General features: G+C 45.2%; 2 protein-coding genes across 2 annotated transcripts in view; both read left to right on the top strand.

The window, feature by feature from the left end:
- The window catches only part of LOC121279770 (collagen alpha-1(VII) chain-like), an 82,448-nt gene extending 68,813 nt beyond the window's left edge, over positions 1-13,635 (top strand). Inside the window, exons 15-20 of the mRNA XM_041191108.1 lie at positions 1,392-1,514; positions 4,695-4,838; positions 6,615-6,737; positions 8,116-8,259; positions 9,299-9,421; positions 13,631-13,635. Coding sequence (XP_041047042.1) covers positions 1,392-1,514; positions 4,695-4,838; positions 6,615-6,737; positions 8,116-8,259; positions 9,299-9,421; positions 13,631-13,635 — 662 coding nt within the window. The remainder of the gene's footprint in view (positions 1-1,391; positions 1,515-4,694; positions 4,839-6,614; positions 6,738-8,115; positions 8,260-9,298; positions 9,422-13,630) is intronic.
- A 189-nt stretch (positions 13,636-13,824) lies between these two features.
- The window catches only part of col7a1 (collagen, type VII, alpha 1), a 242,415-nt gene continuing 240,745 nt past the window's right edge, over positions 13,825-15,494 (top strand). The window contains exons 1-3 of the mRNA XM_041191107.1: positions 13,825-13,837; positions 14,755-14,886; positions 15,295-15,441. Coding sequence (XP_041047041.1) covers positions 13,825-13,837; positions 14,755-14,886; positions 15,295-15,441 — 292 coding nt within the window. The remainder of the gene's footprint in view (positions 13,838-14,754; positions 14,887-15,294; positions 15,442-15,494) is intronic.

Raw genomic sequence — 15,494 nt, 5'->3', positions numbered from 1 at the left:
TTAAAAAAGTCTGCCTCCTCCCTAATAAACACCCAATGTCCCAGAAGTCTCCCTTTATACTCTTTTGAGTATATCAGTTAAGCAAATTAATTAACAAATTAACAAATTTACAGCCCCTTAAAGCGGCACTTTAACTAAAAACAAAATCTTCAATGGAAATTTAAATTGGAATGTCAAGTCTCTCTCTATATGTGCTCAAGGTACTTAATCAATTAATGCCCTTCACGAGTCTATCATTGACCTTAATAATATAATTAACATATCATTAACACAGTGCATTCCAGATAATATTAAGTTGCTGTATAACAGAACTTTTCCGGAACTACCCCAAACGTGTCCCCTCCAGTACTGACCAACCCCTAGTGAAAGCAGTTTCTCCTCCTTTACTCTATTAAAATCCTTCATCATTTTGAACACTTCTTAAATCTTTTCTTAACTTTCTCTGCTCAACAAGAACAACCCCAGCTTCTCTAACCTCTCCGTGTTGCTGTAACCCCTCATCTCTTCTGTACTCTCTCCAAAACCTTCATCTGGGGCCGAACTAGTTTGTTTTTACATAGGCCTGGCATAATTTTCTGGCATTTGCATTCACCACATCGCAACAATTTTTACTGTAGGAGAAAAGGTTGTTGCTTGCTTGGCAGGTGGACTCTGATTGGCTGGGGAATTGCCATTGAGAAGTCAATGAGGAACCGTAGACTCCCCAAGCTCCTGGGGATTTCAAAGAACATGCAAGGCTTGAACATATTCCTTTTGTTTGCAGAGAATTTGTCCCTGTGGATGAATGTTTATTGCTTCTAGCAAGCATAAATGAGTCACGTTATGAGCTTGACTGATTATATTAAATTGGTTGTTACTGTAGCTATTAGCGCACTCAGGATTGTTTAGCAAGTGCTGCCCAATCACAGAATCGCATCTAACAGTAGATGTTGCTTTCTCTATGGCAATGTCTTGACCAATCCGAATCGGCCTGACAACCAATCAGCACCTTTTTTTCCTGTAGTATAAATTGTTTTGATCGTTTGAAATTTGACATTCTTGTGTTTGTCCTGATGAGTGCAGGATGAAAAGCTTCAGCAACATGTCTTTCTTTTCAGCAATATTCAAATTCTGTACTACCAAGCAACTGACTTATAAAGTCCAAGATCCAATATGTTTATTAACCACTTTGTTAACCTCTCCTGCCGACTTCAAAGATTTCTGCACTTAAATCCCGAGGTCTCTCTGTTTTTGCATCCCCTTTGAAATTGGAGCACTTAGCTTATACTGGCTTCCTTCGTTCTTCCCACCTGAAGTCCATCATCCCTGGTACCGTTCTGGTTAAAGATCACACTTCCTCGGTAAACGAATCTTTCAAATATCTTTCCCTTTCTCCCCAATCGGCACTTAAGATACAACTATTGAACATGTGTCGGAACTACGTGCCGTGGAGACACGGAATAACCTGATCCGGATAACATGGAGAAGGGTACCCCAGGCTACATCATACAAGGTCACGTGGAAAGGTGCTGATGGTGAGTTCCCAGTTGTTTAAACTGTTTTAAGGCAGCATCCGCGCCTTAGCGATGTGCCCCGGGACTGTTGTTGCCACGTTTTAAAGGCAGCCATGCGAATGTTTAATGAAGTACCACCTTCCCGATTTCACTTGCCAACTGTGGCTCAATCGGTGGCGCTCCCAAAAGCCAGTACTGAGGGAGTGCTGCACTGTCGGAGGTGCCGCCTTTCAGATGGAACATTAAGCCAGGGCCCTTGTCCACCCTCCTGGGTGGATCTCCTGACTATGTTGAAGAGGAGCAGGGAAGTTTCCCTGGTGTCCTGACCAATATTGACTGCTCAACCAACACCAATAAAACAGATAATCTGGCTGTTATTTCATTTTTGTTTGTGGGATCTTGCTGTGCACAAATTGGCTGCCCCAGTTCGTACATACCAGCAGTGACCACACTTTATAAAGTATTTCCTTGGTGGTAATGCGCTTGGCTGTCCTGAGGTCATAAAAGCATTATATAAATGCAAGTCTTTCTTACAGATTGAGAGATGGTTTGCCTGGGTGAACTTTATTTTTATCAATACTTGTTTGTGACCGATTACTTTCTGTTGACTCCAGAATTTACCCTGTGCTGCACTGTACATTTTTAACTTGCGTCCAACTGATCTAAGGTTTATTTGTGCCAACATTATTTTACTTGGAATATATAAAGCACAGAAACATGCCATTCAACCAAAGTAGTCTCTCCTTGTTCTTAAAATGTAAAATTCTCATCCTTATTTTCAAATCTTTCCAGGGCCTCACCCCTCCCAACCTCTGTAACCTCGTCCACAGCATTCCAGGATATCAGAGCTCACCACCAATCCTGGCCTCTTGAGTTTGGTATCTCCGATTTTAATCGCTTCACCGTTGGTGGCTTTGCCTTTAGCTGCCAAGGCCCCAAGTTCTGGAATTCCCTCCCTAAACCTCTCCCCCCTTCTATTTCGCTTTTATCCTTTAAAACGTCCCTTATACCTACCTCCTGACCAAGTGTAACAGCCATCTGCCCTGATATTGTCTTAGGTGGCTCGTTGTCTATTTTTTGCTTTATAAGATCACAAGGTCATAAGAAGTAGGAACAGGAGTAGACCATTCAGCCCATTGAGCCTGCTCCACCATTCCATAAGATCATGGTTGATTTGTGGCCTTAACTCCACTTTCCTGGCTGATCCCCATAACCGTTGACTCCCTTGCCAATCAAACACCTGTCCCCTGTGAGGGGAAACATCCTCTCAGTATCCACCCTGTCAAGCCCCCTCAGAATCTAATATGTTCCAATAAGACCACCTCCCATTCTTCTAAACCCAAATGAGTATAGGCCCAACCAGCTCAACCTTACTTCATAAGACAAACCCCCTTCATCCCAGGAATCGGCCCAGTGAACTTCTCTTTATAATACTCTGTGAAGCACCTTGGGATGTTTCATTACATTAAGGGTACTATATAAATATAACTTATTGTTAAGTTATTGGTTGCCAGGCAATTGAAGATGTGGCCACCAATGGCGGAGATATTATAATCAGGGATGTGCAAGGAGATTACAGAGATATGGAGCGGCGAAGCCAAGGGGGCCTTTGAACACAAGGAGATGAGAATTTTAAACTCCTGCGTTTCTGCACTAAATTAAGTGTGAATTAAGCTTCTGATCTGAGCCCCGCTGTGCGCTTCAGCCCTTTCTTAAGCTGAGATATGAGCGCAGTATTGCAAGAGAGCCATATCAATGGATGTGCAGCCTTTTGGTTGATGCATGAAACTAAGTTATCATTCATCCATCCAGGTACCGACACCATGACACTTCTTCAATGAGAAGGAGGAAGATCTCCAGCCAACAATAATTTTGTTTTTATTCATTCATGGGATGTGGGCATCGCTGGCTGGGCCAGCATTTATTGCCCATCCCTAATTGCCCTTGGGAAGGTGGTGAGCTTGCCTTCTTGAACCGCTGCAATCCCTGTGGTGTAGGTACACCCACAGTGCTGTTAGGGAGAGGGTTCCAGGATTTTGACCCAGTGTTAGTGAAGGAACGGCCGATATATTTCCAAGTCAGGATGGCAAGTGACTTGGAGGGGAACTTCCAGGTGGTGGGGTTCCCATGTATCTGCTGCCCTTGTCCTTCTAGATGGTAGTGGCCGTGAGTTTGAAAGGTGATGTCTGAGGAGCCTTGGTAAATTCCTGCAGTGCATCTTGTAGATGGTACACACTGCTGCTACTGTGCACCAGTGTTGAGAGAGTGATTGTTTGTGGATGGGGTGCCTATCAAGCAGGCTGCTTTGTCCTGGATGGTATCAAGCTTCTTGAATGTTGTGGGAGCTGCACTCATCCAGGCAAGTTGGGAGTGTTCTATCACACTCCTGACCTGTGCCTTGTAGATGGTGGACAGGCTTTGGGGAGTCAGGAGGTGAGTTACTTGCCACAGGATTCCCAGCCTAGTGGAATAGTCACACGTAGTGGTATGGTTTTGGAGGAGCAGCCCAATGATTGGGAGCTCAACGCCCAACACAAATTCTTTAAAGTAAAAGCAGATCCGTTGATGTTGTTCAAGAAAGGAAGCATGTCACCCCTTCCTGGTCTGACCCCGTCATGTCCACATGCAGTTGGTCTCAGTGCCTTCAAAGGTAGTCTAATAAAGATGAAGGCCCATTTACATCTTCCCAAACAAAGAACGAAAATTCCGTGATTTACCTCACTCCTGCTGCAAATTGGCTTCTGTGTTTGCCTAACAAGTAACAGCAACCATGCTTTAAAATATAAGAAATAGGAGCATAAATAGGCCGTATGACCCCCTCGAGTCTGCTCCGTCATTCACTGAGACGATGGTTGATCTTCAGTCTCACCTTCACTTTTCTGACCCTCTCTCCATATTCGTTGAATTGTCTGGAGTCCAGAACCCTTATTGATTTCAATCTTGATTACACTCAACGACTGTCGGGGGGTGGGGGGGGTAGAGAAATCCAAAGATTCACAACCCTCTGAGTGAAGAGGTTTCTCTTCACCTCAGTCCAGAATGGCTGACCCATTAGACTGAAACTATGGTCTCTGGTAGCTTATTGGCTGAGAAGTGATGTGACACATCCTGAGGTGTTGAAGGTTGCTATTACGAACGCAAGTCTTTGTTTGCCACTGACACAGCTCCACCTTTCATTTAATTCTCCTTTGTTTGAATTAGGAATTGAGGAGAGCAGAGTGTTAAGTAGCGCTGTTAATACGTTTGATGTGGAAGGATTGCAGCCGAATACAGTGTATGCCATTGGTGTTTCAGCGATGATAGGAAACAGACAGGGAACCCCTGCCACTGTCACGGCGAGAACAGGTGAGGGTCCAATTATCTGTACGTCGGTATGTTGGGGCAAGGTTTTCAGAGCTGAAGAGCTCCTTGGGGTAGAAATCAGTCTTTTCTTTTTGTGTGGAGCCGTCATCATAGAAATTCTAGATGCTTATAACGCAGCAGGAGGCCATTTGGCCTGCTGCTGCTGTGCTGGCTCTTGAAGGAGCAGTGGTGCTTAGTTCCTCACCTCCACTTTTTGTCCACAACCTTGTAAGTTCCATGTTTTTTCTATTCATTCACGGGATGTGGGCTTCGCTGGCTGGGCAGGCTTTTATTGCCCATCCCTAGTTGCCTTTGAGAAGGTGGTGGTGAGCTGCCTTCTTGAACCGCTGCAGCCCATGTGGTGTAGGTACACCCACCGTGCTGTTGGTATCTCTCCAATTCCCTTTTTAGGTCATTTAGAGAATCATCTTCCAACACCCTTTCAGGTAGAATGTTCCAGATCCTGACAACTCTCTTTTAGGAATGATTGATCTTTTCACACAAAGCAAAACAGGTGTTGGACCTGAAACTGTGATCCCAAAAAGCCACCCCCCCACCTCCAAACAGATCCCAGAGCAAACCCCTCCTCCCCATCTCGCTGGTCACCCTGCTCCCAGGACAGCCCCTCCCACCACCCTGCCATCTGCCTGGTTTGGGCTGAGCTAAAGGCCACAGAAGAAACAGGAGCAGGAATGAGCCAAAAGGCCCCTCGAGTCTGCTCCGCCATTTCATAATGCCATGGCTGATCTGACCTTGACCTCTCCTCCACTTATTGGTCACGAGTTTGACTAGCTCAACCCTGAATACATTCATTGACCTGGGCTCCACAGCTCTCTGTGGTAGAGAAACCCCAAAGATTAACAACCCTCTTAGGGAAGAAGTTCTCTTCAAATCTGTCTTAATTGAGAGACCCCTTTTTCTGAAACTATGCCTCCTAGTTCTAGATCCCTCACAAGGGATTTGTGCATTAACCATGCAAGTCCCTTCAGAATTAAGGTTCCTGCTGATTCTGCTAACCTCAAATAACTATAGGCCCAACCTCAACCTTTCCTCCTTTCAGGAATCAACCTAGTGAAGTTTCCCAGAACTGCCTCCAATTTAAGTATCTCTCTCCTTAAATAAGGAGACCAAGTTTATGCAGTGCTCTAGGCGTGGCCTCACCAACACCCTGTACAATCGTGCCATGGCTTATATTGGTGTGACTTTAGGATTTTTTTGGCTGGATGCAAATTACAACATTGATTGTCGCCCAATCGCACTCTTGCCGAAGCTGTTGTTTTAACAGCTACAGTAGGGAGGAACAGTGGCGGAGAATTTGAGCATGTTTGATCGGGACTTTGGTAGCTTTGGAATGTTTAAAGACCTCTCTCACAGCGATGAACTAATACCACCCCCGTACCAGTTTTATTGAAGTCAGTGCCAGGGGTGTGGCTGTGGGTGAGAGAGGTTAGTGAAGGGTCTTTCACCTTTCAGGTCTGGGTTTAGATCCAGCCAGACTGATGGACGAACGGTCCCAAGAATCCCCAAGATAAGCAAGTTGGGCTGTTTTAAGTCGGCCCCTAGGGGTCATACTTGAATGAACTAATCTTACTCTGTATTTGATTTGACCTGAGAATGTCCGAAACCAGTTCAAAAGGCAGTTGAGTGATTACCTCAAGAGAGAATGCACATGGTAGATTTGAACCTTCTAAAAAAAAGCTTGGTGGGCAGAATGACCTCTCCTTCTCACTAAATATCATGTTTCTTTGTCTTAAAAAAAAACAACTTTCTCTTTATAAGAATCTCTTGTGGGAAGCGTGACGAATCTTCAAGTCGTTGAAACCCAAAGCTCTCAGATTCGTATCACCTGGTCTGGATTTCCCAGGGTGACAGCGTACAGGGTCACATGGAGGCGAGCTGATGGTAGGTGTTCCACTTTGTTTGTTCAATGTTGTGCGAGCCTGCGAGGTTCCAGTATTGAGCATGTGAGGGATGAGGAGCTTCATTCCTATTTGTTCCCTGCTCAAATCTATTCGTTGAATTACATCCAGTTTACAGCACAGCACATCCGTGCCACACAAGTGTCAGGCAATGACCATCTCCAATAAGAGAGAATCTAACCATCGCCCCTTGACGTTCAAAATACTGTGTATGCTGAACATTTAAAACAGAAAGTGCTGAAAATGCTCAACAGATCTGACAGCTCATGTGAAGAGAGAAAGAGAGTTAACGTCTCAAGTCAAATAATCTTGAAGAGTCATATTTGACGAGAGAAGTTAACTCTGTTTCTCTCTCCGCTGGTGCTTGCCTGGCCTGCTGAGTATTTCCAGCACTTTGCGTTTTTATTTCAGAATATCCTTCTATTCCTTTCTCCCTCATGTGCTTGTCTAGCTTCCCCTTAAATGTATCGATGGTATTTGCCTCAACTACCACTCGATCTGAATTTCCTGTTGGATTTATTAGCGACCATCCTATATTTATAGTTTTGGATTCCCAGACACCTACTTTCCACCTACTTTGTCCAACCCCCTCCACCATCTTAAAGAGCTCTATCGGAAAAGAGCCTCAACATTGTCCAGCCTTTCCTGATATGTATGCCCTCTCAGTTCTCATTTCCTTACAGATCAGGCCTGTTCCCCCTCTCCATCCAGACTCCTCCTTGCTTCTGCTGAAGGCCTCAAGTCAAGCTGCACTATGTTTCCAACCCTCACCCCAGTGATCATTCTCCATAAGTGATCCTCGACAGCGAGGGCCGGATTTCCCCATCTTCAATACCTCTATAATTAATAAGCGAGTGGTACTCAAAATGGGGGAGAAAAAAACCTGGAATATTTGTTGCCTCTGCTGTGAGTTTTTTTTTGGCGTTGCTTGCGCATTGACCTGAAGATTAACTGTTAAAACCTGGAGACTCCAGGGCAATCCTGGAGGGTTGGCAACCCTACCAAAGTTAACAATCAAATTTTAGGGAGTCCTCGCTTTTTTAGAAAGCTCTAATTCAGGCCTGTTGAACATTCCCGGTTTTAATCGCTCCACCATTGGTGGCTGTGCCTTCAGCTGCCTGGGCCCTGAGCTTTGGAATTCCTTCCCAAACCTTTCTATCTCTCTCTCTTTCTTATTTTAAGACATTTCTTAAAACCTGCTGGGTCTACTGTCTCCTTAGGTGGGCTTTAGCGCCACAGGGGTGTGGTAATCGCTCTTGTGAAGGGCCTTGGGATGGTTCACCACACTAAGGCGTTATATAAATGCCAGCTGTCGTTGCTGCACTCTCAAGCCTCCATTTTATTGCTCTTCTGTCCCTCAGGTGTTAAGGACAGTAGACTTCTGAGCAGAGACACCACCTCGTTCAACATTGAAGGGTTGCAGCCCGACACCATGTATGCGATTGAGGTATCGGGATTGGTTGGGCCCAGAGAGGGAAATGTCGTCACAGTGACCACAAAGACCAGTAAGTGCTAACCCTCTGTGGACCCTGTCAGCTGGCCAGTTATTACCTTTTGGGTGAATTTTGCGCTCCTTCATTGTAAGGGCTGCTCATGTTGGGCAAACGGAACACTTCGCATTTTGAGCACCTTGTGCTCTTAGTCTTTGGAGAGTGTGGTTAGAATGCGAGATCTGGACTGCAGTGTCTGAAAGGGTGGTAGAGGCAGATTTAGTGCTAGCTTCCAAAAAGGGAATTGGATGAATACATTAAAAGGAAGAAAATTAACTGGGCTAACTTTCAAAGAGCCAGCAGAGGTAAGATGGGCCAAATGGTCACCTTCTGTATTGTATGATTGTAGAGGTGCCTCTGCTTTGTTCCAGAAATGTACCTTGGCCCCAATCCTAGAAGTGTCTACCCCAGCGGCAAAGCTACGACATCATTCCATAATCCACACTGGTCTCTCAGGGTGAGATTCTGAAGGGTGTTTCGAGATGAGCAGTAAAGGCTGGATTTGCAACCATCATTTAAAGTGGATGGTGGAGAGAAGGCCCTGTCACCACTGGCCATTGCCGGAGGCCTCTTCAGTTAGAGACAGTACCCCAGGGATTATTGGAGACCTGAACCCGCAGATTCTAGAACCAGGGGGTCATTGTTTAAAAATAAGGGGTCGCCCATTTAAAACAGACACGAGGCGAAATCTTTTCTCTCAGAGGGTCGCGATTCTTTGGAACTCTCTCCCTGAAAAGGTGTTGGAAGCAGAGTCTTTGAATATCTTTAAGGCAGAGCTGGATAGATTCCTGGTAAGCACAGGGGTGGGGTGATAAATTATCGGGGGTAGGAGGGATGCGGATTTCAGGTTGCTATCAGATCAGCCATGATCTTATCAAATGGCGACGCAGGCTGGAGGGGTTGAATTGCCCACTCCTGCTTTGTTTGTACGTTCGAATGGATTTGGTTCTGGTGGCGTGGAAGGAAAAGGGAAATTGGCCAGATTTCTGGTTCCACGTAAATGAGAAATTTTGTTACTTATAACTAATATATTCCTGTATCTTTTTACAAAAAGATCCCATTGTAGGAGATGTGACCAATTTGCGAGTGACTGAGTCTCGACGGAACATGCTCCGGATTGCCTGGACTGGAGTAGGCAGTGTGTCCGCGTATAGAATCACATGGAAGAGCGCTGATGGTGCGTTTATTGGGTTTGGCCATCTTACAAAATGTGCACTAGGTGGTCTCTCTCACCGTTGCAACAGTCCAGTTGCATTTATTCTGTCATGAGATGTGTGTGTCACTGACAAGGCCAGCACTTGTTGCCCACCCCTAATTACCCTTGAACTGAGTAGGTGGCTAGGCCATTTCAGGGGATATTTAAGAGTCTACCACATTGCTGTGGGTCTGGAGTCACATGTTGGCCAGACCAGGCAAGGATGGCAGATTTCCTTCCCTAAAGGGTGACAGTGAAGCAGATGGACTTTTACTACAATCGATGATAGTTGTCGTGGTCAACATTACTGAGTCTAGCTTTCAGTTCCAGCTTTTATTAATTGGATTTAAATTCCACCAGCTGCCAAGGTGGGATTTGAACCCGTGTCCCCAGGGCATTGGGCATCTGGTTACTAGCCCAGTCACATTACCCTTACACCACCATCTCCCTGTCCTGGGCTTTGGGCTGTAGGTTAAGGCCCTGTTACTAGGCTAATGATTCCTTAAAAATTTATTCTTACGTGGGGTGTGGGCATCGCTGGCAAGGCCAGCATTTTTTGCCCACCCCTAATTGCCCCCTTGAACTGAGTGGTTTGCTGGGCCATTTCAGAGGGCAGTTAAGAGTCAACCACATTGCTCTGGGCCGAGAGTGACATGTAGGCCAGACTGGGTAAGGGCAGCAATGAACTAGATGGGTTCTTACAACAATCAATCAAAGTTTCATGATCACCATCACTCAGACCAGCTTTCAGTTCCAGATTTTTACAAAATTTATTGAATTTAAATTCCACTAGCAAGATTCAAATCCATGCTGCCAGGACGTTAGCCTGGGCCTTGGGATTACTAGTCTCATGACATTGCCACAAAGACCCCGTCTCCCCAGTGGATAAGAGCTCAAATCTCACTGGCAGATTGAGAGCCCGAATTCAGTGTGAAAACCTGGAAATAAAGAACTTAGTAACAGTAAAAAGTGAGCAATTAGCTGCTGGATTGTCATAAAAATCCAACTGGTTCTTGAATGTCCTGTGAGGAAGGAAACCTGTTGTCCTTATCGCTTTGGTTCTGAATCTGAGTCCAATGTGGTTGACTTTCCAGCACCAGGCATACCTAAAAACGAGGTGTCAACCTGGTGAAGCTACAACACAGGACTGCTTGTGTGCCAAACAGCATAAGCAGCAAGTGATAGACAGAGCTAAGCGATCCCACAACCAATAGATCAGATCTAAGCTCTGCAGTCCTGCCACATCCAGTCATGAATGGTGGTGGACAATTTACCAGCTCACTGGGAGGAGAAGGCTACACAAATATCCCCATCCTCAATGAAAGAGGAGCCCAGCACATCAGTGCAAAAGATAAGGCTGAAGCATTCACAACAATCTTCAGCCAGAAGTGCCAAGTGGATGATCCATCTCGGCCTCCTCTGGAGATCCCCAGCATCACAGATGCCAGTCTTCAACCAATTCAATTCACTCCACGTGATATCAAGAAACAGCTGAAGGCACTGGATACTGCAAAGGCTATGGGGCCTGACAATATTCCGGCAATAGTACTGAAGACTTGTGCTCCAGAACTTGCCGCACGCCTAGCCAAGCTGTTGAAGTGCGGCTACAACACTGGCAACTACCCGGCAATGTGGAAAATTGCCCAGGTATGTCCTGTCCACAAAAAACAGGATAAATCTAACCCGGCCAATTGCCGCCCCATCAGTCTACTACTCTCAATCTTCAGTAAAGTAATGGAAGGGGTCATTAACAGTGCTATCAAGCGGCACATGCTTAGCAATAACTTGCTCACTGACACCCAGTTTGGGTTCCTCCGGGGCCACTCAACTCCTGACCTCATTACAGACTTGGTTCAACATGGGCAAAAGAGCTGAACTCCCAAGGTGAGGTGAGATTGACTGCTCTTGACATCAAGGCAGCATTTGACTGGGTGTGGCATCAAGGAACCCTAGCAAAACTGGAGTCATTGGGAATCAGGGAGAAAACTCTCCACTGGTTGGAGTCATACCTAGCACAAAGGAAGATGGTTGTGGTTGTTGGAGGTCAGTCATCTCAGCTCCAGGACATCACTGCAGGAGTTCCTCAGGGTAGTGTCCTAGGCCCAATCACCTTCAGCTGCTTCATCAATGACCTTCCTTCCATCATAAGGTCAGAAGTGGAGATGTTCACTGACAATTGCACAATGTTCAGCATCATTCGCAACTCCTCAGACACTGAAGCAGTCCATGTCCAAATGCAGCAAGACCTGGACAATATCCAGGCTTGGACTGACAAGTGGCAAGAAACATTTGCGCCACACAAGTGTCAGGCAATGATTACCTCCAACAAGAGAGAATCCAACCATCACCCCTTGATGTTCAATGGCATTACCATCACTGAATCTCCCACTATCAACATCCTGGAGGTTACCATTGACCAGAAACTGAATTGGACTATCCATATAAATACTGTAGCTACAAGAGCAGGTCAGAGGCTGGGAATCCTGCGATGAGTAACTCACTTCCTGACTCCTCAAAGCCTGTCCACCATCTACAAGGGACAGGTCAGGAGTGTGATGGAATACTCCCCATTTGCCTGAATGAGTGCAGTTCCCACAACACTCAAGAAACTTGACACAGTCCATGACAAAGCAGCATGTTTGATTGGCACCCCATCCACAAACATTCACTCCCTCCACCACCGATGCACAGTAGCAGCAGTGTGTACCATCTACAAGATGCACTGCAGGAATTCACCAAGGCTCCTTAGACAGAACCTTCCAAACCCACAACCGCTACCATCTAGAAGGACAAGGGCAGCAGATACATGGGAACACCACCACCTGGAAGTTCCCCTCCAAGTCACTCACCATCCTGACTTGGAAATGTATCGCCGTTCCTTCACTGTCACTGGGTCAAAATCCTGGAACTCCCTCTCTAACAGTACTGAGGGTGTACCTACACCACAGGGACTGCAGGGGTTCAAGAAGGCAGCTCACCACCACCTTCTCAAGGGCAACTAGGGGTGAGCAATAAATGCTCATGAACGAAATAATCCCATGAATGAAAAAAAAACCCTCTGAAGTGAGTCATTCAGTGGTCCAAGGAGAAATCCTATCATCACCTTCTCAGGTCAACTAAGGGTGGGCAATAAATGTTAACCTTGCCAATGACGTACACATCTTAAAAGTACATTTTAACAAACTGTGCAGTGTAATGATGACATAGTGCTGCCTGAATTGTGTATGCGCTGGTTGTGTGGAATTGCCTCGCTCTCCTAATTTAAGATACTCCTTAAACCCTACCTCTTCAACCTAACTATTGGTCACCTGTCCTAATATCTCCTTAAGTGGCCCAGTGTCAAGTTATGTTTGGTTAACTCTTGTGAAATGCCTTATCTTACAATCCCCGTAGACACCATTAACTTTTAAAATGAACTGAATTTCCCAGTGAGTGACAGAAAGAACCACATGACAAGATTTCACATTTTAAGACTTTTGCTGTAATAAACAAATCAAAATCAACATAGATCAAACGTTACATAACAGGCAACTAATACATCAAACTAAAGAAAAGGCACTTTTGCATTAACTAACAATTGAAATACATCTTACAACCCCGGTTGCTGTACACTGCCCTTCTGGCAGATGGGTAGTATTACAGGAACAGTTCCAAAGTTCCAGCTCTCCAGCAGACTCACTTTTCCCTGTTATGCTAGGTCAAAACTTCCAGTGCCTTTAGAAAGTCATTCCGGAGTTTTCTGGATCCAGTTTTCACCAATAAGTTATACCTCAGTGACACTCTGTTCCTTAAATCTCTTAGATCCCAGTCTGTTCTGTTCCATTCCCTTTGAACAGAAATTTAACTCTCACCAGCACCCTGTTTGGTTGTTAACACAAAATAGCCCTGCTCTGCTTTTCCACAGCAGTACCTTGTTTGTTTCTCCCCGCTTCTCAAAAGGCAGCTGTCCTACTTCTGTGACACACTGTGTTGAGATGCTAAGACTATCACTTGGTACCTCAGTAGGTTTCTGTTTGAGTTTCTGTCCCCATGGCAACTGGATCACATAGCCATGTCTCTGAGCAGGTATTCATCATGACTCCACCATCCCCTTTTCAGAATGTTCCTTTTAACCTTGAGTTAAAGGGGACATTTTAAAATATAACCATCTTGCAAAGCTCAGTGTTCGTGACACTTGTGGTGTTTTACTAGGTTAAATGCACAATAATAAATCTATTGTTGATTTTACAGTCAAAATTTTGTTTGTTAATTCAGGAGTTGAGGAGAGCAGTATAGTGAGTGGAGATATCAAATCATTTAACATCCAGAAGTTAAAGCCCAACACTGCTTATGCTGTCAGAGTCACTCCCGAAATGGGAAATAGAGAAGGGATTCCTGCTACCATTATGACAAGGACCGGTAAGTATGTGGTGATGTTTCTAAGTATGTGAACCGGGGGCAGAGATGAAAAAGAGATTTTACACTGAACGAGATCCATCGCTTGATGGACCCAGATTATGAAAACCGTAGAAAATAAATGCAGACCTTTCCACAGAAGAGCAGTGTGTTTCTTAATATGAAATACAATGAACAGTGTACAAGGAAGAAATGGGATGTTAGCTGTTGTTCCAAAGCTGTTGGAGTATAAGAGTATAGAGATTTTACTGTAAGCATATTAGGGAGGCCACACTTGAAGTACTGTGTGCAGTTTTGATCTCTTTACCTAAGGAAGAATATACTTACCCTAGAGGGAGTGTAACAAAAGTTTGATTGCTGGGAAAAGAAGATTGTCCCATGAGGAAAGATTGAGTAGTTTAGGCCTATTTATATTCTCTGACATTTAGAAGAATGAGAGATGATCTAACTGAAGTATATAAAATTCTTTAAGGGGCTTGGGTAGATGCTTAAAAAATGGTTGGGGAATGAGGTAGAAAATGAGGGCACAGTCTCAGAACAGGGGTAGGCCTTTTAGGACTGAGATGAGGAGAAATTCATTCACTCGAGGACGGTGAATCTTGGGATTGTCTACTCTGGGCTGCTGTGAATGCTCATCGCCGAGTATATTCAAGACAGATGTCAGTGATCTTTTTGGGTGCTAAGGGAATTAAGGGATATGGGGATAGTGTGGGAAGGTGGGATTGAGGTAGAAGATCTTATGGAATTGCGGAAGCGTCTGGAGGGGCCAAACGGCCCACTGAAGCTCCTATTTCTAATGTTCTTGTGTTCGAGAGCCGTGTTAAGTGTGATTGTGTGTATTAGGACAATTATTGTGCTGTCTTTGATAGCAGCTTGATGTGTATGCTTTTTGGTGACCTCCTCTGCTGTCACTACAACAGCGTCCAAAGAGGGTCACGTGGCTGGAGTCAGCGATGTCCGAGTGCTTGAAGCCCGCAGCGATGTCCTCCGAGTGTCTTGGGTCGGTGTTCGCGGAGCTACATCTTACCGTATCAGCTGGAAACGCAGTGATGGTAGGTCCTCTTTGCTAAAGAAGGGAAGAAGTTCATGTCAGTGATGGTGACCATGAAACTACTGGATTGTCTTAAAAAAACCCACCTGGTTCACTAATGTCCTTAAGGAAATGAACTCTGCCATCCTTACCCAGGCTACATTTGACTCCGTATCCACAGCGATATGGTTGACTCTTAACTGCCCTCTGAAATGGCCTAGCAAGCCACTCAGTTGTATTCAAGAAGGCAGCTCACCACCACCTTCTGAGGAGCAACTAGGGATGGGCAATAAATGCTGGCCTTGCCGGTGATGCTCACAACTGATGAGTGAACAGTAAAAGAGCTGCTTGAACCCACGACTAGCTGATGTAACCCAAAAGTTATTTGGAAAATGACCAACACCACTCCGTGTTTCCTCTCAATCTGCAGGGGGACCTGAGATCAGCAGGGTTGTACCTGAAGATGTAACTACCTTTGATATCATGGAACTGCAAGGCGGAGTTAATTACCTCGTTAAAGTTGTTGCATTGATCAAAAATCGTGAAGGACCGCCCGTTACCATCACTGCGACTACTCGTAAGTCACTCACAGGGAATGATTCTGTTCCACAGCCCGATTATTCTCTGCCC

This window comes from Carcharodon carcharias, chromosome 7 (genome assembly GCF_017639515.1).
Source record: "Carcharodon carcharias isolate sCarCar2 chromosome 7, sCarCar2.pri, whole genome shotgun sequence".
In the NCBI taxonomy this organism is placed as follows: Eukaryota; Metazoa; Chordata; class Chondrichthyes; order Lamniformes; family Lamnidae; genus Carcharodon; species Carcharodon carcharias.
This window is presented reverse-complemented; position numbering and strand designations above follow the sequence as displayed.